General features: G+C 42.2%; 2 protein-coding genes across 4 annotated transcripts in view; one reads left to right on the top strand and one right to left on the bottom strand.

The window, feature by feature from the left end:
* Nucleotides 1-9,222, top strand: part of sotv (exostosin glycosyltransferase sotv) — a 30,083-nt gene extending 20,861 nt beyond the window's left edge. Inside the window, exon 11 of the mRNA XM_075871774.1 lies at nt 8,942-9,222. Coding sequence (XP_075727889.1) covers nt 8,942-8,977 — 36 coding nt within the window. The 3' untranslated portion in view covers nt 8,978-9,222. The remainder of the gene's footprint in view (nt 1-8,941) is intronic.
* The window catches only part of Wdr81 (WD repeat domain 81), a 75,845-nt gene continuing 57,952 nt past the window's right edge, over nt 3,256-21,148 (bottom strand). For all 3 annotated transcript variants that reach the window (XM_075871773.1, XM_075871771.1, XM_075871772.1), the window contains 7 exons: nt 17,736-17,889; nt 15,812-16,163; nt 12,579-12,709; nt 8,972-9,173; nt 5,444-5,543; nt 4,413-4,513; nt 3,256-3,756 (listed from right to left, as the gene is read on the bottom strand). In XM_075871773.1, coding sequence (XP_075727888.1) covers nt 3,628-3,756; nt 4,413-4,513; nt 5,444-5,543; nt 8,972-9,173; nt 12,579-12,709; nt 15,812-16,163; nt 17,736-17,889 — 1,169 coding nt within the window. In that variant the 3' untranslated portion in view covers nt 3,256-3,627. The remainder of the gene's footprint in view (nt 3,757-4,412; nt 4,514-5,443; nt 5,544-8,971; nt 9,174-12,578; nt 12,710-15,811; nt 16,164-17,735; nt 17,890-21,148) is intronic.

The following is a 21,148-nucleotide window of genomic DNA, read 5'->3' as shown; positions in this document are numbered from 1 at the left end:
ACGACGAAACAATGCTGCCAAGATTGTCAACAAGCTCTGTATACAACACACCAAACAAAGTGCTATGAAGTTGTTGAGATGTTCACCAATAAAAACCGAGCATTCTTTTTTGTTTCACAAGTTCTCGTTTCTTTCTGTTTATGTGAATTTTTATCTTACCCATTGAACTGGGCAATTTACATCTCCATCAAAAAGCGATAACTATTGAAATTCTCTTAGTGCCGAGTCAACTTACTCAACTGTCGCTTGTCCAACTGTTTTGATAATAATGGTCATTGCAAGCTGTATCACATATAGACAGCTTATATAACGCAAATCACGAATACGCTCGCTACAAGTAGTGTCATGCTATGAAAAAAACTATTTTCTAAAAAAGTTGCAGAAATGCAAAATGTCGTGCAAGTCTGAAAATCAAGACATGCGACGAAGGCATTTGCCTCCCTTTCAAGTTCCTTAATCTTTAAACTTTAAGATGAGGAACCCGCAGAAATGCCGAAAAAATGAAAGAAAATACTCTTTCAGAAAGTCACCAAACAGCTCTTAGGTCCTCCTCGATCATACACATTCGCGTAGAAACACCACAACACAAAATCGGTGTATAACAGCGACCTAAATTCTGTTCCATACAATGTGCAGAATGTTCAAGTTCTCCAGCGTGCGCTAGAACGAACACACAGTATCTGCTGCAGCTAGCATACACAACTGCGTACGTTTCCAGGATTTTCCCAAGTGCCAGAGGCACACCAGCAGATCCCCTTCCAGTGACGGGCTCCTCTTTTTCTTCTATTTCAAGTACTAGAGGTAACAGAGCACGACTGATGAACCACTTTTCTTCATTTCCAAGTGCCAGAGGCACAGGAGCACATTGTCAAGTGATCGGCCCCTCTTTTTCTTTATTTGCAAGTCCCAGAGGCACAGAAGCACATCCCCTTCAAGTGATCGGCCCTTCTTTCTCTTTCTTCATTTGCAAGTGCCATGGGGCACAGGAGCACATCACATTCAAGTGATGGGCCCTTCTTCCTCTTTCTTCATTTGCAAGTGCCAGAGCAACAGGAGCACATCAACTTCAAGTCATGGGCCCCTCTATTTCTTCATTTCCAAGTGCCAGAGGCGCAGGAGCACATCACCATCAAGTGATCGCCCCTCTTTCTTTTTCATTTACCAGTGCCAGATACACAGGAGCACATCACTTTCAAGTGATAGGCCCCTTTTCCTTTCTTCATGTTCAAGTGACAGAGGCACAGGAGCACACCACCTTGATGTGATAGGCCCCTCTTCCTTTTTTTCATTTCCAAGTGCCAGAGGCACAGAAGCAAATCGCCTTCAAGTGATTTGCCCCTCTTCCTTTTTCTTCATTTCCAAGTGCCAGAGGCGCGGGAGCACATCACCTTGAAGTGATGGGCCCTTCTTCCTCTTCCCTCCTTTCCAAGTGCCAGAGGCACAGGAGCACATCACCTTGAAGTGATGGGCCCCTCTTCCTTTTTCTTCTTTTTTTGCTTCGCAATGCATCTACAGTTATGGCATTACTTGCATGCTATAGAAGCGAAACATCAAAGCGGTTATCCTCAACATTTTTTAGGTTGAATATACGAGGAAACACATGCTACACATAGCAAGACGAACTTGAGTTGCCGCAATGTTCATCGGCATTCCAACGAGTACCCATTAAATCGCAATAGGTGTCGATGCCTTTCACTTACTCTTGAAGTGCGGCTTTCTGAAAAGCAAAAGCTCGTGGAATTGTTTCGAATGAAGACCGTTTTCACGTCACATAGGTGTTTCTTACACGAAGTCACTGCCGTGCATATTAAGCGCCTTGTTTATACGTTTGCAAAGTGTATACCTGGAAAGAGGCCCTATAGTGTTCAAAAGTTGGCGATTAACAATACTGAATGAATAGGGTCACCCAAATATCAAAATGATAAATGCAGTCAAGTTAAGCAAGACAAGAAACAGTGATTTTCCATAGTTGCTTTTAATCTATGTACACTTTATTTCAAGTAAGCTCGAAGTATAGGAAAGCAAAAGAAATTGATCACATCCTCTAAGGTATCACCAAGAATATTTTAAAAGAAAGACTGGAAGAAACATGACAAAAATAAATACTGCATATCTTTGGTGCAAACAATTTTTAGCGGCAGAAACCTATTAACACTTGGAGATAAGTACTCATGGAGTCAATAACTAGGCTAATAAATTACAAATGTAAGAAACTATATCACAAGTTAAACAGCCTCTGACACAAAAAGGACAAAAAGGTGTTTATAGAAATAACAAAATAAATCTGGTAGAAACTCTATGATAGAAAAAAATGCCCTCAGAAGGAATGAATTTTTGCATAGAAAAGCCACAATCTACACGCCGTAAGTTACACAAATGTAGAATCTTATGTCTACGTTCTGCAGAAATAGATGAAACGTAGGAATTGTGTAGTATTCACAACACTTTGCTAAGTTCCATGCAAAATCATGCTATAAGTACTGCGAAGCACCGAACCACTAACCAATTGTGAAAAAATGGCAAGCCTTTTATGGGATCACAGTTATTTCCAATACATTAATGCAATCTTGCCAAGATCGCTAGTACCGAAAAAGTACTAATTCGCTGTTTGGCGTGTCGAGCCAATGGCACCTATTGTCAATTCCACAATGAAGTACATACCATGGCTCTACATGAAGTCATCGACTCCAGTGGATGAATTTTTTTTTTTTTTTGGTTCCAAGTGACCGGACAACTTGGCAGACTATCACAATTAGCACCTAGGCAGAGCACTCGTAACGAAAATGTAAATATTTCACCAGACAACGGAAAGTACACAGAAAATGGAACTACTACCACCACTGTCATCAAGATTTACACAATGATTCCCTTGTGACGGCCGATCGACACTAAAAGGGACGTAACACGACATCAACACCAGAAATCCACACCACAGTGTGCTGTATACTTCAAGAGGCTATGCGATCACTAGGGTGTGGAAACTAGGGCGTCACTTAGTCCTGTTTCTCACAGCCGTCGATTGCGATGCCACGTCACTGCCAAAGTATTGGCAACTGTCATCAGACGGCATTTAATTGTCAGGTTCTCCTCACAAATGACACACCCATGATATTGGTAATGCTACTAGCTCTGCCAGTCATCCTATTTCTGAAGAGAGCATGTCAAGCAAAATGTCTTCTCATTGCAAATGCTGATGATGTGACAATGATGCAACAAAGCATTTTATGGGTGTGCGAACCTGGCCCTAGAGGTCACCAATAGCCCTGTATGCTCAGTCGTTCTGTGTTGGTATGGTTAAAATTACGTCAGCTTTCCTCGCATGTCACAAAGGAGCGAGCACGGAACAGCATCAGTGAGCTTGGAGAGTTGTTCACACTCTAGCAATGACTATAAAAGGCATGGGAGCATGAGGCCAGCTCCCTTGGTTCCTAACACAGTGTGGAGCATCTGGGCAAGAACATCTAAAAAAAAAAAAAAAACAAGGCTATGAACGCATTGATCGCAGACGCACGTCGTCATCTCTCGACCGATTTCAATGCGGGACAGAAGACCCCTCCAATGAAAAATGCAAGCATGGGCACATCATGGTAGTCCTGCCTGCTAAAACAAAGCCAGCATAAAGTCACATCAGCAGAGCAGGGAGATGCTGCCATTGTCAGCACCAAGTAGTAAAAGGCGATTCAGAGGCAAGACAGCCATCGAAGCGATGACACCACGAAATGTTTCCGACCGAAGTTTTGTGCTCGTGAAGGCAGCCTGGAAAACGAGGCAACTTGTAAGACCAGTCTAGCTAACACCCTCAAAGTAAGGCTAGTAATGGTAACTTATTGCGATGGCCAACCAATCACAGTGGGACTCCTGAATGTGAATTATAGCTATAGCAGGGTGTTTGAAGACAGTTATGTGCTTACACCGAGAAATCAATGTACGGCAAGAAGCATTGCTGAAGTCAAAGTTCATTCCAGTATAAGAAAAACAACCCTGCTAGCAAATATCTTGTATAGTAGATTGTTATTGTAACAAAGTTGCATAATAAAAAAAAAATGGTAGTGCTATTCGCAGTTTTCCTTTTACAGAAGACTCTCAATGAACAGAAATCTTCTAAAAACTGCTTCTTAAATAGAATAACCCCCTCTAACACGATTGATTTTGTACATAAATTCTGCATCCATCTTCATCTGTCGGCTAATAAAATTTGCATTAATTGGAACACACTTGTCTCTTTAGGTTCCACTCAACAGAAATCTTCTGTATACACATCATAAACTTTCACTCACTTTGTTAAAACAGTTTATCCTTTCCAACCTTATTTGCTATACACAGCTCATAGCTCTTTTGTCGAGGTGGTTTGTTGACATAATGTGTAATTACTAATTCATATTTTACTTCATAAAGAAACTGCTATCTCTCACCTTTTCATCAATGGTTGTGTGCACATTGATCTTATTGGCAGTGGTCCCTGACACAATGCCGGCATTGTGAATGCCTAGACAAGTTACAGGCTCTGTTGCTCCTAAAAATAAAGTCAACGTTATAGACGAATTTGTGAACAAGAACAGTAGTGCAGTTAAAACCAGGTAGGTCAAAGTATTGTCAATCAAACAACTGCAAAAATATTTCCTTAAATTCTATGCAAAAGTAGGGCATTACACAATGCTAGGGTTGAAGATGTTCACCACTATGTTTCATACATTGAGGGAATGAACACCGCGAACGCTTCCATCACTGGACATATTCTTGCTGAACAAACAGAACTCCTCAAACGAATGTTGTTAAAAAAAAAGGTATTACATGTTACGAAGGCGAAATTGGCAAGTTGTGCTCGTCTCAAGTACAGACAGCTTGTGCAATGGCCTTAGTATTTGCACAACACTACAAATTTATTTTAGGAGAAAGGTTTTTAGCAAGCTACAGAAACACGTTACGGAAATATGACACGGTTCCATTCCGTATCCATGTACAATATTCGTGCATGTGGACTCGTCAGCCAGTTGCGCATTACCGCCTTGCCATAATGTGTTTCGGCAGCTTGCTGCCGAAACACGTTACTGTAAAATCACGGCATTACAGTAACATAATGTTGTGAAGCATACCAGCAACAAAAGAACTACCCTAAACCGCAATGCAGTAAAGAATAATACCAGAGGCCCGTACATACAATGAATTGCAAATAATATAACAAAACTATTTTACAATTACTTTCAAATTTGACACATCATGCTTTGACTGTTGTAATCAACCATATTTCACTAACTGAATGAAAAAAATAATTGTTTCAGCAGAAATGATTATCCAGAACAAGGTTTGATAAATAACCATTGATTTTCCATGACCTTTATCATTAAACAGAGGAAATAACTGACCGATTCTACCGTAAGCTCAATGGATAAGATAGCTTCCAGCTTGATCTGCCATTTCGAAAATGCGAGAAACCATAACGTACCCTTCAAGTTGTGGTGCAACTTTGTATCCACAGCATTCCAGACTGAAATAGAGTGGTCCAGCGATGACGAAATGAAATATGCATCATTGAAAGCCTTGGTCTGGAACATTCAATCATTCAATCAATAAATCAGTTTTTATTATTATAAAGAGAGGATTATTACTGAACATAAAATATAGAGACGAGGGTCGCAAAGTATTAAAGCGCAACGAGACACTCGATCATGGTTACAAATAAATAAAACAAAGATGAGCAAAAGCTTGAACCGTAAAAACATCTAGCAATACATACATGCAAAAAAAAAACAAAAATGCATGGAATCCAAGTGTACGAAATATGTTGAGTACAATATACAGCCTGGCAGTTCTGGTAAACTTAAGAAAAAAAGGGAACATCAAATTTAACAAGTATTTTTTCAATCAGTTTTTGCATTAAATTGAAGAAATTTTACATTTGAGTGATGAGGATAAAGCATTCCATAATAAGATGACGCAGACGTGTGATGATGATTTACTATATTTAGTATGAACTAGGTCACAAAAAATTATTGATAGCCACAAACTTGGTTGTGTTTGAGTTAGTTAATAGAAAATGAATGCATAAAATGAGTAATACATTCCCTAGAGAGTCCTGCTCTGCCAACAAAGCTTGCATAGACAACAGTTTAAGCTACAACACTTATAAATGTTTATTATTATATTCTTTTGCATGATGAAAATAAAGTGAAGGTATTGATTTCGATTGGGCACATATTTTTCATATTGCACGGGCTTTCTTTATTCACAGAAAAATATTGCCCCCATATCTGCATGTTTCACGGTAAATGTCGTTGAAAGACGATAATCTTGCGGGTGGAGAGATGAACAAAACGTTTCTTTGATGTTCTGCACGAGAAAATCGAGAAATTGTATTCTGGAAGGGCTGCATTAGAGAGTCTCGATCCTTGCAGCGAAGGCAAACAAGCGCATTGAGGCACGTTAGACACGAGCGCTATCTGGCAGTTATCTTCGACAACGAAGGAAGGCGTGCGCGCCCACGGAGAAAGATGTGCACCAATCTCAGAGGCGATAAGGTGTAGAACGCGAAGCGACAGGCTGGTGCCACCACCGTGTCGTCTTAGCAAAATGTTGAAAACACTAGCCTTTTTGAGCATCGCGTTGCACTGTCCGCGCAGCGTGATAAATGCTACGGTCCTTATAATTAGTTATGTGTGCCTTCTCTAGTATAAAGCCACACATACAAACTATTGACGTGTTGTTATGGTGCCTCAGATATGCACAATATGTGCTTTTTAATTGACAATTGCACAAGTATGAACGCTGGAACTTGAGCAATACTGGTGGGCGTTGCGAATGGGGTTGACCGTTTGAAGTATTGCTTGGTGCCGTATGGGGTATCGTTACGACGGGTAGACAGACAGACCAAAATTTTTGCATCGAAGTACCCCAACAAAGACTATCGTCTTTAAAAAATGATCACACAATTAATACACTGTTGCAAGTAGCACAGGCAGATGTCATTTCAACATGTGCACATCTCCCAAACTGACATTTTGATAATTAGGCATATATTTTTGAGTAAGAAATATAAATAGAATAATTAATCAAGAGTCATTAATGAAAAAATTAGTAGCAGCTATATTGGTATACTGGGAACAATATGCACTAGGTGTGTTTCATGTAACCCCGTTCCTTTTTTAAAAATGTACAGCATGATAATTCAGGTGCCTTGTATATAGGCACTGGATTTTGACCTCCAAGGTAGTGCCAGTCGGAGATTTCTCCACAGTAGTGCATTGTTGAACAATAAAAATTTGCAGTGTGCATGTTAACTAAAGGCAGACCGCGGGTCTCTGCGTCCGATCGGCAGCGATTGGCGTGTTCCGGTAGGAAACACCGGTGTATCATTGCATGCTTTGCGCCTTTCCCAGGTTTTTCTCCTGCACAACGCTTCGATGAGCACCAGCATCAACTACGCCGCCAATGTAACACACGGTTACTTTTAGTGGGTGATGCTGTAATTTTTTTGCTGACGGAACTATCGCACCTGGTATTTTGTCTAATACAGTGAAACCATGATTTTATGACTTTAAGGGGACCAACGCAAAACTGTTGATTAATCAAAAAACAAAGAATACAGGCAGTGGCACTAAGCTTTGCCCCCCCCCCAAAAAAACGTAGCGATTGCCTGAATGAGACCACGACACAACACTACGCCTCTTGAAGGATGGTGGACTAAATTAATTTTGAAAATGGCAGCATATGGTGGCATTACTTAGTTGGAGAAAGTGTGAGAGAATCTTATTCTCAACTTTAAAAATGCAATCGAATGCGAATCTTTCTTTCGAATTATGAAATAAAAAAAAATTGCCTGTGCAAGAAAGTGAAACTACGATTCAACACAACTTCAGAGAGCATTTAAAAATCAAGGCCACACAGGAAAAAAAGACTACATAAAAAATAAAACTATACTTCTCCTTAACAGGCAGACTGGTCTTTGGGATCAAGAAGTGAAAAAAAAAAATTCATTTTTTAAAATTGAGATATTTGGTTTCTGCAAGTATTTTTCTATCTCTCTGCAAATTTTCACAAACCAGGAAGTGGTAATTTTTTTGTAATGTCATTCTCACTGTCCAGATTCTTGGTGCTGTTGACATGCAGAACTGGCAAAAAAATGGGGAACCGACTCCGGGGCTTCTTTATAATTTGCCGGCACCTGTGTTAGAAGTTCTGCTACGAATTTATGAGCACCTTTATGAGGATTGCAAAACATGTGCACCATGATTGCTTTTTGAAGAAGCTGTGTGTTTTCAGTTTTTTTCTATTTTTCTCAAAAAAGTAAATTTACGACTGTTCAATTTTGAGGCCTCAATATCTCTGCAGCTAGGGCAGGTACAACAATAATTCTTTTTGCAATGGGAACCTGTATGTGTGTAGAACGCAAATATGGGAGAATAATTTATAGCACAAGCCTTCTTAATTATTTACTGATCAAAATTGTAACACAATTCCAACTGCTTTTGAAAATGTACAGTCAATTTGGCTGTAAAATGACCAAAAAAACCTAAAAACAAAAAACTCTTGCAAACTTTCAATCTGTAGTTATTAGTCTATGTTGACATACCTTAAATATCACTTTTATTTAAGCACTTTTTTTTTCTATGGTGGCCTTAAACAAGAGGGGGTGAACTTAAGTTATCTCAGGAACAAGATGAGTAACAGAAAAACTAATTAAATATTTGAAATCAACAGAAAAAACTGCATAATCCTGTGCAGTCTGATCAAGATCACTGAAGAAATAAACAAAAAAATGTCTAAGACCAGTCTGCCCCCTTAATAATGGCTCGTGCAGTGTGTTTGTAAATGGAGCAGAATGCCTCAGAAGCAGTAATTCAAACGATTCATAGTGAGCTATTGGAGTTGTGTTTCATAAAAAGCTGGGCACAGTAGCTCCTTCAAAAAAACAAAAAACCATAAAAAGCACCCCTTTTCCCTGCAGTACGGAAGGAGTTCAAGCAGCAGCTTTCACCTGTAGGATTTCACCGTCGTGGGCCACCCAAGAGCCCAGCATGAAACCGGTCCTGACGTCCAGGACCGACAGCACTCCAGAGCTGTGCCCCACTGCCAGCCAGTTCCCACTGGGACTGACGGCCAGGGATCGGATGACACCGGCAGAGCCAAGCGAGACCCTCAGCTCGTGCGTGTAGCGCATGGCGCGGGCATCCAGGAAACTGTAGTAACAAAATCAGTGACAGAACAAAAATAATAGCACGTTCTGGCAATTCTTTTGACCCTGAACTGAGTTTTCACCCTGAACTGAACTGACCCTGAACTGAGTTTGACCCTGAACAGAAGCAAGCTCTCACAACCATAAAAAAAAAAAAGATTTGGTGCTCCAATTTAAACGCAACAATTTTTTTTACAGCGACACCGTCTTGCTCTAACTTATGTCACCATTGTTATTGTTGTTCCTTTAGTCAGACACACTTACAATGACCCCCTATATAATTATCCCTTATAAAAACCATATTTCAGTGCAATTACAATTTTCCTGTGTTATCCACTTAAACTGCATCCAAATGTAGCGAATCTTCTCGAAGCCGCCTACTTTTACAATGAACACCTTAGGTACGGTCGTGGTAAAAATGTCACGCACAGAAAGCGAAAAAAAAAAAAGTTAAAACAGGCATTTAAAACATGAGAGAGGTGCGCGCGAGCGAACACCTTGCACGATCCTGAGTTATGGTGGCTACTTGAAAAAAGCAGTCACAAAGCAGTGTTGTGTACCGCAATTACTCCTCTGATGATAAATTAAGCCTTTTCGCATAATGAAGCGGTGCCCGCTGCACGTTGAGTGAATTAAATCGCCTTTGTCATGGGTTGACAACATTTCACTGAAGCATGGTATTACTTCATGGTGCTGATTCTTCCTGGTTTGTTGCATGCAGCGTGTCGCCTACTTTGTTCACGCTGTAACTGCCAGGCCGTTTGCTGTGTACCGCAAGGGTGTGGTAAAGAGCAAATGACCTGGCAGTTACAGCGTGAACAAAGTAGGCGACACGCTGCTGCAACAAACCAGGAAGGATAAGCACCATGAAGTGATATCATGCCTCAGTGAAACGTGCGGTAAAGAGCAAATGACCTGGCAGTTACAGCGTGAACAAAGTAGGCGACACGCTGCTGCAACAAACCAGGAAGGATAAGCACCATGAAGTGATACCATGCTTCAGTGAAATGTGCGGTAAAGAGCAAATGACCTGGCAGTTACAGCGTGAACAGAGTAGGCGACACGCTGCTGCAACAAACCAGGAAGGATAAGCACCATGAAGTGATACCATGCTTCAGTGAAATGTTGTCAACCCACGACAAAGGCGGTTTAATGCACTCGTAAACGTGCAGCGGGCACCGCTTCATTATGCGGAAAGGCTTAATTTATCACTGGAGGGGTAATTAGCACCTTTCAATAAAAATGAAAAAGAAAACACACCTGGTTTTAAAGCACCTTTTAATTGTTCAGTCCATGTAATACCAACAACTGATATTTATTTATTTATTTATTTATTTATTTATTTATGTATTTATTTACAGAATTTCTGCTGGTTTCAAAATGAAGCAATTAAGCAGGAGTGGTAAACATATTAATATAGGACACTGAACATTTCTGCAGTATATTGCACACAGGAAATGCCTCGAACACACAGTGTCGAACACAGTAAAAAAGGAAAAATATACAGTGCATAGCATGCAATTGCGCATAGCATAATAGCTATATAAATGTGTACTAACATCACCTTTGTGCTAACGACGCATGAAAGCAAGCGAAGAAAAAAAAAGTGTGTCAGTGTTGCGAAACTAAAAGTACAAATATGGCAGGTAGACGTGCAATAAGTTCTTGAGCTTCGCTAAGAATGATGCCACTGTCGCCGCCTCCACAACCCGACCAGGTGTTGTGGTGTTGTGGAGGTGGCGTGTGGTATAACGAGCACTCTTCACAGCACTTTAGAGTTCTTTATAAACAGCTTCGACTGTAGTAATTGTAGAAGCAGTAGTAGTAGTAGTAGTAGTAGTAGTAGTAGTAGTAGTAGTAGTAGTAGTAGTAGTAGGCATCACTGAGGTCGCGTGATGACCAAAGGGAGGAGAAAATAAATAAAATGAAATGATGATGATGATGCTCGACATGATGATAATGCACGTAATCTTGCTAGCTAATCAGATACGCTCACGCACGTACAACTACACTGTTCGATGTTTTTCATAGCACAGAACTGGCAAAATTTTCTAGATGCGAAGCAGCTTATGGTTGAGTTTAATCCAGTGGTAGCCATGCTGTAAGCGTTCAAGTAAACATTATGCCTATATTACTTGCACTCTGGATGCTGGAAACAGAAGTACATGCATTAGCTAACCCTAAAGTTTTGTGTTTCAGTCCGTAAGTATTGTATACGTCTCAAAATATGGATGGTTACTAATGTAGCAAGGTTCTTATCTGCAGCCCATAATGATGAACTCTCATCGATAAGCTTCACCACAGTAAAAAAAATCAAATATAGTGAAGCCTACTGGCAGCGCAAAAAACCAGTGCACAGTGAAGTGTACCACTTGATGCTCGACTTATCATTAGGTCTGGCTGTTTTGCAATTCCCTTCAGATTGAATGTATCTGAGCTCAAATGAGCATTATATGGTGTTGTTCATCATTTCTATTGCAACAGGAATTATAAGAAAATTCAGTTTATTTCAGCTGTTTGCACTGCCGCTGCCTGCTGTTCAGCTCTGAAGAGAACATGCATCTACATATATATCTTAATTTTACGAAGAAAAGTGGTGCAGAAGAAAATTTTTCTGAAACGTTCACCTGGGCTTTTGAGCCTGCAAGCTTTTGCTCTGACTTCACTTGATCATGAAGGAACACATCATCCAGCATACTACTGGTGAGCTATTTTATACACACCATTTACCGTTAGTGGTACTCAGATCTATGAGGTGCTTCGGCATGGCAGAGGCCTATTCACTATCACTCACTAGATGGCACAAAGGCCATACTTTAAAGGCCATCGCCCGCTCTTTCTTCACCGGAGCTGGGCTGCGCACATCTGGCCCTGTACTTTGACTTACACAGTGTGGTCGCCTATGCTCCTGTGCTTATCAGTGCGGTTCAACGAATTAATAAATACTACATAGTAATATTATTTAACGTTCTACATTGCAAAACTATGATAAGATTGTGCGACGCTGTAGTGAAGGGCTCCATAAATTTCGATCATCTGGTGTTCTTTAACGTGCACTGACGTCGCACAGTACACGGGCCTTTACTATTTCCCCTCCACCGAAATGTGATCGCCACGATCGGGATCGAAGCCGCAACATTCATATCAGCAGCTGAGCACCTTAGCCACTAATCCACCGTTGCGGACAGTGGGCTTCAACAGATGAGTTTCGACTTCATAAATGTTGTGCCTTCATCCGTACGTTTGCATTGAAGCCACAGATCACACGATGGTCACTTCGCTCACTGCAGCAGCTGCATTTGCTAAAGCAGGGAGTTGCTAGCCTTCCATTGTATATTCTAATTTGTTGCTATTGCACTCGATTCACCCTTGTGGCGAAGCTGCGAGTTTGTACTTCCCGAGTACTCACCGAACAGTTGAGTTTGACGTGGCAGCAAGGAATGTTGTGCTCGGAGATGGCATGGCGAGCAACACCGTGACTGGCTGCGTCTTGCTGGTGTCGAACTGCTTCAAACACGACCCCATGAAGGGATCCCAGATCTGAAAGAGAGGCGAGACCTTGTGGCATGTGCGTCTCAGCTGCAATGGCGGCAGTTGTGAAAAAAAAACCAAGACAATTGTAGAGTTATGTAGTATCGCTGATTGTCTTATGCTTTTTTTATTGCGATATGGACACTCTCAGCTGCTTTTTGCTGTCGCCAAATGGCGATGGCGACGGTGGTAACTGACGATTACTGCTGGTGGTTTGCCGATCTCAGAAAGATCATCAGCATGTTCACAGCATTTCTAGCGAGATGGCGCAAAGGGCGCGCTCGGCAGCCCACTTGTGTCGTGTGCTTTGCCCCATGGTGCCTGGTCACTTGTGTGCGCACGCTTATCTCACCACGGAGAAGACTCGTAAGCCTTCGGCTTTCACTGAAATGATAGTGTTAGAGTTATAGGGTGCACAAAGGTCCCTTTACGTGCTGCAGTCTCTTTTGTGAAAAGAACATGATTTTCGAACACAGAGAAGTAACAAACGTGGCACTAGTTCACACTCATCCCATGTATCCATGTATACCCGTGCATATGTTTCGTGCGTCCCTCATGTTTGAGCAGCACATTGAGTGTCGAGCTGTCAACATGGTTAGCTTGCACTCGTCCCGTGTGTGTTCTCTTTGTGCATCCTTTGTGCTTGAGCGGCATGCTACACGTTTAAATCTGGCTGCCATTCCTTACGTGACATTGTAATTCGTTGCTATCGGATTCATTGCTTCGCCCTTGCGGCGAAACTGACTTCTTCACTGAATATTTTCTGCAGTGATAAAACTTTCCAAGGTGATCATTTACACAGAAGAATGCCTTTTCTAGAAATGCAGCTTGACTGAGTCTGTCCCTTATTATTATTAATATTATTACTATTACTATTATTACTACTTTGGGAGGGCAGGAAACTGTGCACAAGCAATTAAAATCAGCAAAGTCAACACTAAGCCATAAATATGAGGCCTGCACCCCGTTAAATAAAATGCACGTCTTGTGGCAAATACCAATAATCACAATGATGCTTATCAATTTTTTTTTATTGATATAAGTCAAAGCTTATGGGAAACTTGACAGTGTTCATTACGAGATGGGGGAATTTCCGTCATCCTTTATCTATATTTTGTTACCTAATAAATGTTCCGACATTTACTAGATGAGTTTTTAAGTTAAACAAGCATTACTGCGATGCTATCTAAGACTTGTGGTATGGCGTGATTTTTGCAGCAACAGAATTCTCATTTAGAGCAAGTCGGAGCATGTAATCTTCCATTTTTTAGCAAATTTCAGAGAACCTCAAGACGTCTTGAAGGAACACGTTCCAACTGAACTAGTATAGAGTAGTGGAATAGCATCTGAGGCCAATTGTTCAGCATGAGTAAACAGGGAGTATTGTTTCAAAAAACATAGTTTATACTTTAGGAAATAACACTAAAAAATATATAGTGCACTTATCAATATGTCACGTTCCTAATATAACTCGGAGCATGTAATCTTCCATTTTTTAGCAAAGTTCAGCGAACTTTAAGACGTCTTGAAGGAACAAGTTCCAACTGAACTAGTATAGAGTAGTGGAATAGCATCAGAGGCAAATTTTTCAACATGAGTAAACAGAGAGTATTTAAAAAAAAAAAAACATAGTTTATACTTTAGGAAATAACACTAAAAAATATATAGTGCACTTATGAATATGTCACATTCTTACTATAACTAGCAGCCTTGATTCTAATAAAATATTAGACGAAATATTGCTTTGCAATCACCTAAGGAATGCCTTTTTACAAGTTAAACTTCCTTCACTATGTTGTAATGTGGCTATAGCTTTTATTTCACATTTACAAAGTTTTGGTCACATCTCTAAAAAAAAGTGTAATTGGATCTGATATTTTGCACCTGAAAAAAATGGATACATTTGAAGTTTGATCCTATGTAGTGCATGAAAATTCCAGTTCCTGGCAGATGCAATCGTATCTTGAGATTTCCCTTAGCACAATTTTTGGCAGTTTTATTGGTATAGCGAGGAGAACTCAGTTTGACACTGTTTAGTGCATCACCTGGGAGTCAAATAGTCATTGGTAGAAGCACTTGAAAGAGGTTCATGTATTCCTGATTTACGTTTACGTATCCTATTCCCTGTTCTGTAATGCTGGTGGGCTGGGGGGTAAAGTAATAATAAGTGCTATGAAAAAAATTTCGGAACAAATAACTATCTCTCACCAGCAGTTTCATCACTGCAACATGTTCAAGCCCATTTACAAACCTGGCTAAGCCAAGAATGCTGCAAGATTCGAATCTCTGAACTCAAGGGACATGGACGTTTCCACCACCATACTCATGTTGTTTTACATTTCACATTCTGTCACCCTCAGCTTTACTACTCTGTATGCACTCGAACTTCGTAATAAAAAAGTTGCATTATACAAGAAAATAAGTTTGTTATATCCAGAAATTCATTATAAAGGTATATTCCTAACACTATGTCTATTGCAAGACTATTTTTCATTAAGGTCATTATAAGCGATATTTCATTGTATCTGTGCTCATTATATTGAGGTTTGAGTGTATTTATTTGGGCCATATTTTTAGGTTTTCATGTGGTTTGTTACTTATCCATTTTATGAGCGTTAAATATTTGATGTTTTCATCAAGCGGCGCTATGCCACCATCATATCACCTTTGTTCAGGTTATTTGTGATGTCACAACCAGTTTTTTGTTTGTTTGCTTGCTCCTTCCCATGCACAAAGCTCAGCGACATTGATGCTACGTTTTCTATGTGCATTTGGCTGCTATCTTGGGCAACAGTGTTAAATAGCAATGATAGTATCTTTGTCGGCACATGCAAGAGTCAAAGATTGGTCACGTCTCCAGGTTCCTGCTTGATATATTTGTTCATTGCTTTCCAGAAAACAAACAGTCAGCAGTCTGCGCTCGTGGTGTTCTGAATGTTTTCCTACTTGTGTCTTCCATCTTCTCGTGCAGCTTAGGAAGTTTTTGAGCAATGAATCAACTAGCCTGCCAGAGCGTTTCACTGTTTTACGAGTAACTTGAAAACCTGTCCAATTTGAAACCTCTCAAGAGACCGCACAAATCAGTCAGTTTACTGACTGTCCAAAACTCACATGCACACCATGGTCGCTGGATCCCACCAGCCTGAGCGATGGTAGGAAGGCGATCGAGGCGATCGACTTGCGGTGGTGCGGATAGGTCCACTGGGGTGCCACAACCGTCGAACCGTCACCGCAGCTGCGAAGCGACCACAGCTTCACCGTTCGGTCACGACTGCCCGACAGGAATGAGTTCTCATTCTCGAGGACTTCGAGGGACCGCACGCTGCCCGTGTGACCGGCGAAAGTCTGCAGCCGGATCTGCTTGAAGTCGAAGTGGCTGTCCTTGACGAGGCTGACACCAATCTCGTGCTCCCAATAGGCCAGCCAGCTGCCCTTCAGGTGGCGCTGGCCATTGGTCATTTTTCTGCACTCACGAAAGACAAAAAAAGCAGTCACAACAAATGAGAAATTGAGCAGAAACCACAGCAGGATACATGCTAAAGACAAGTGACAGTTTAACGGACCAGATGAAGTGTGAGGAGAAATAGCATGGTAGTTACGAATGAATCTAGTCTTACAAAGGCATGCCAGGTAATGCTCCACCCAAGTGCCTCATTTCATAAAAAGTTGACTGGTTTATGGTGAGTTCAAATGGTTCAACATCCCAAAGTAACTGAGGCTATAATAAAGGCCACAGTGGATGAAGGGCTCCGGATAATTTTCACATGTCACAGTTCTTTAATGAAGACTGATTATTAACAGTACCTGAGCGCTCAGTATTTGACTTCAGCCAAGTGTGATCGCCATGGCTATGCACGAACCAATGTATTTCAGGCAATGTATTCCAGTTTAGCATCACGACCACTGAGCAACTGCAGTGGTATCTCTTAGAACTGAACTGACAATGCTCCTCCTAAAAAATCTGGTGTTTCTGTGGAAATACTATAGCACTTTGGACTGTCCAGTTTGCCAATGCGTACGTGCTGTTTCCATTACACCAGATGAAAAGACACTGGTGGAGATACCCTTCAAAGCTTTGTCTGAACACAATGCATTATAGGCACTTTGCTGAGTTCGACTAGTATTCTTATCCACCCCGCCGTGGTGGTCTAGTGACTAAGGTACTCGGCTGATGACCCGCAGGTCGCAAGATCAAATCCAGGCTGCCGCGGCTGCATTTCCGATGGAGGCGAAAATGTAGGCCCGTGTGCTCAGATTTGGGCGCACGTTAAAGAATCCCAGGTGGTCGAAATTTCCGGAGCCCTCTATTACGGCGTCTCTCATAATCATATGGTGGTTTTGGGACGTTAAACCCCACATATCAATCAATTAGTATTTTTATCAAATGATAGCTGGAAAGAAAATCAATTTACAATAACATTTAAGCACAGTAAATGTTGGTGTTTGGCGCCTAAGAACTGCATTATTCAAGTTCTGTTTTATCTGCTTATACATTCAAAACCCGACATAAGGAACTTGGACATAACGAAGTATTGGTTATAACAAAGTAAATGAAGAATAGCCTTGCATGATGATGATATTTGAGGTTTAACGTCCCAAAACCACCATATGATTATGAGAGACGCCGTAGTGGAGGGCTCCGGAAATTTTGACCACCTGGGGTTCTTTAACGTGCACCCAAATCTGAGCACACGGGCCTACAACATTTTCGCCTCCACCGGAAATGCAGCCCCCGCAGCCGGGATTCGAACCCGCGACCTGTGGGTCAGCAGCCGAGTACCTGAGCCACTAGACCACCACGGCGAGGCAAGAATAGCCTTGCAATAACTATAGTTTTGGAAATATATCTTTATAACAACTTTGTAGATCCAATGAACTTATTTTTGTATAAGATGCAGCTTCATTATAATCAGGTTTGTACGTATGAGTGACTCATAAAAACTTACCACTCCTAAGCAAAATTGGCACACAAGACAATTTCTTGCAAACTCTACATAGCTCTTCTTAAAGTGGGTGGTTGTGTCTACAAACTCACCTCATCAGCAGGTTGATATCGTATTTGGGCGCCGCGTCTGGAAGCTCACCAGCCGTCACCAGGTGGCTCTCCTCGCCAAGCTGGACATCGATTCGGTTTCCGACCATGGCCACATTTTTGCCAAACTCCCCGCTCACAATGGCTTCTTCTTGACCTAGGCGCGAAATTCCACGAATCAGTTTCACATTAAAGTAACGAAATTTGTTGCTGGGTTAGTTGAATTATAACCTCATCTGCTGGATAACACAAATTCGATACAGGACAAAGAAGACGCAAAGATGCACAGGACAAGCACTTGCCTTGCATCTGTACACCTTTTTTGTCCTGTATTGGATTCCTGCTATTGAGCAGGTAAGGTCCCATCATCGTTTTTGTTTATATTTTACTTAACACACTTTCACAGCAGTGCAATTACCTAAGGGGGCAGCAGAGTAAAAAAAAATAGTACCAGTCTACTATAACCACACAAAGATGGTCGCACAGTAGCAATTTATGCATAAACAATGCTTTCATAAACATACTACAAACAATGCAAACACAAAATAATGAATAAAAAGCATTGGCCCTGACTTCTGTGTAATGTTTACCTCATAATGGTGAGTGATGCAAGCCCCAACACTGAAGCGACATAAGTCAGACGATAGTACCAGCAACCCGCATTTCTGTTCTTGGTCAACAGTTATTTCCGTCGTCACAATAGAAATACTCGCCTTCACATAATTTTTGGCCATGTGAATGGGAAGCTGCTATAGTATGGTGCCGTAATGAGTGAAGTCCATGCCTTAAGGCATAGGCACAGTTGTGAGCGTTACGAAAGGAAACAATTTATGCTTAAAAGCAGTGTGTGCTTGTGATCTTCACATGCGAATACAGTCGATCCCGGATATACGGAACCCGGATATATCGAATTATTGTATATATCGAACAGTCTAAACATCCCCTTGGAAATCCATAGAAAAGTATAGCGCTGTTGTACGCGTGTATCGAACTCCCGGTCACTGCCACATGTGATATTTCGAACACTCCCGCGCGTCAAGCGCCCGTGCAAGTGCGCTTTGCCGCTCCTCCTGGGAAGGTTCCAGCGACGAGTTCTCGTGCGGGCTCCTGCGCTCGGTTAGAGAGAGGCTCCTTCCCGTCGCTAGAGTGACCTTGGACGCCTCAGCCGTGTGGTAAAGAACGCGGGTGAGCGATTGCGGGCGAGAGACAGTTGAGGAGGAAGGAAAATCCAGTTTCTGCGCGCTTGAGCCTGTTTGCTTGAGCGGCGAAGTGGTCCGCTCTCGCCGCTTGGCCAGTGACAGTGGTTGCTCCGTCGGGAAACTCGTGAAGTGTGGTGTGTGTTTGTTTTGTTTTTGCGGTGCCGGGTCACGTGTTTCGGAGCCATAGACGCAAAAAAACGTAAAAAGTTGGATTTCTCAACGAAGGCAGATATCATTCGACGAGTGGAAGCCGGCGAAAAGAAGTCGTCGGTTGCCAAGGAATTCGGAATTCCTCGGAGCACCTTAGGCACAATACTGCGCCACAAAGCTGATGTGAAGGCGAAGACAGCGCAGTGCGGCCGTTCTGGAGCGTGTCGTGTGCATGCACCGGAATACGATAAGGCTAAGAAAGCCCTGTACGCCTGGTTCTTGGAGACTCGGGCATAAAACATTCCTGTTGACGGCCCAATGCTCATGAAAAGGCAAAGTGGTTTGCAACCGCGCTACGTGAAGACAACTTCACTGGTGGCACAGGATGGCAGCAACGCTTTAAAAATCGCTAGGGCATCGTCGGGAAGAACCTCTCGGGTGAAAGCAAGGCAACCAGCAGCAACAACAGCATTGATAAGTGGCTGTCCGACGAATGGCCAGACATTTGCAACAGCTTTTCGCCGTCGCAAATATTTAATGCCGACGAAACTGCCCTGTTTTGGCAGATGCTGCCAAGCAAGACGTTGGACTTCAAGGGCAGCAAATGCCATGACGGAAAAATGAGCAAGATGCGCATCTCGATTTTGCTCGCTGCAAATATGGACGGCTTGTGCAAACTTCTGCCATTCGTTATCGGCAAGAGCAGATCGCCACGCGGCTTCAAGAACACAAGAGGTCTTTCGGTGCGCTAAGCATCCAACAAAAAAGCATGGATGACACGCAATCTGTTCATGGAGTGGCTCCGGGCATGAGATATCGAGCTGGAGAAGTCTGGCCGCCAAGTCCGTCTCCTTCTTGACAATTGTTCGGCCCACCACGTCACCATCCTACTGAAAAACATCACGGTGAAATTTTTGCCAGCCTACACTACAGCGAAGCTGCAGCCTCTTGACCAAGGCTTTATCAAAGCCTTCAAGGTTGGGTACAGGCGACGACTGGTGCAGAGGCTCCTGACGAACCTTCGTTTGGGAATCGAATTCAAAGTTGACCTTCTTGAAGCTACACAGATGCTAACAGGCGCTTGGAACGACGTGAAACAAACCACAGTCGTAAACTGCTTCCGCAAAGCGGGCTGTGTGGTGACTCCTGACGAGGCGTGTTCGGACATTGAAGATGACGGCGTTGAGTGCTTCGACGATGAATTTCAAGTGCTGGCGACATTTCCAGGTGCCATCCAAGATGGCGCAACAGCACGCGATTTTTTAAGTGCTGACGATGACGCGCAGGCTGTGGCGGATCTCAACGATGCGGAGATCGTGGCGGACATCGCAACTGCCGCTGCCGAAGAAGCAGCAACAAGCGACTCCGATGAAGATATCCACCTGCCTACTGTAGCTGAGCTTGCGTCGGCATTCAGCGTGATTCGCCGCTGTTGTGGCGCAATGGAAGGCGCCGGACTTTTGCATTTGGACAGTGTCAGCACTCTTGAAGACAGTTTATTAAACTTCATGGCGCAAAAGAAGAAGCAGTCCAAGGTCACGGACTTTTTTTATGCCAAATAAAGGGCCGTGGTCGTTGCGCTGTGTTTCGTATTTTCTGTGCTTTGGAGAACAAGTCGGTTACGAACCGCTTGTTACGATCTCCGAAAGCTCTCAGTGATGTGTGGAGTATTCAGGCAAGCTTCAGGTAAGCATATTTTATATTTCAAATTATCGGTATATCGAACTATTTTACGATCCCCTTGGAGTTCGATATATCTGGGATCGACTGTACAACATATATGTACCCAAGAGAAGTGCTTATGTTTGAAAATGTAGTGCTGTCCACACTTTTGGGCTTTTGAAAATGCACTTAGCCTCCATAGCCTTTTGAAAGCATTCCCTTCCGTATTGTTGATGGCTCTACCTTGCTATTCATTTTACACACCTGAGCATTGGTGAAGGGAAAGCTTGCAAACGCTTTTGCTGAAGGTGCCACCAGCGTGGTGGCTTTTCACAATTGCAGTGCTGCACTGCCGACCACTCTGCAGTCATTCAATTCGTGTGAAAGGTGTTTGTCTATTATTGT

This window comes from Rhipicephalus microplus, chromosome 8, assembly GCF_043290135.1.
Source record: "Rhipicephalus microplus isolate Deutch F79 chromosome 8, USDA_Rmic, whole genome shotgun sequence".
Lineage (NCBI taxonomy): Eukaryota > Metazoa > Arthropoda > Arachnida > Ixodida > Ixodidae > Rhipicephalus > Rhipicephalus microplus.
This window is presented reverse-complemented; position numbering and strand designations above follow the sequence as displayed.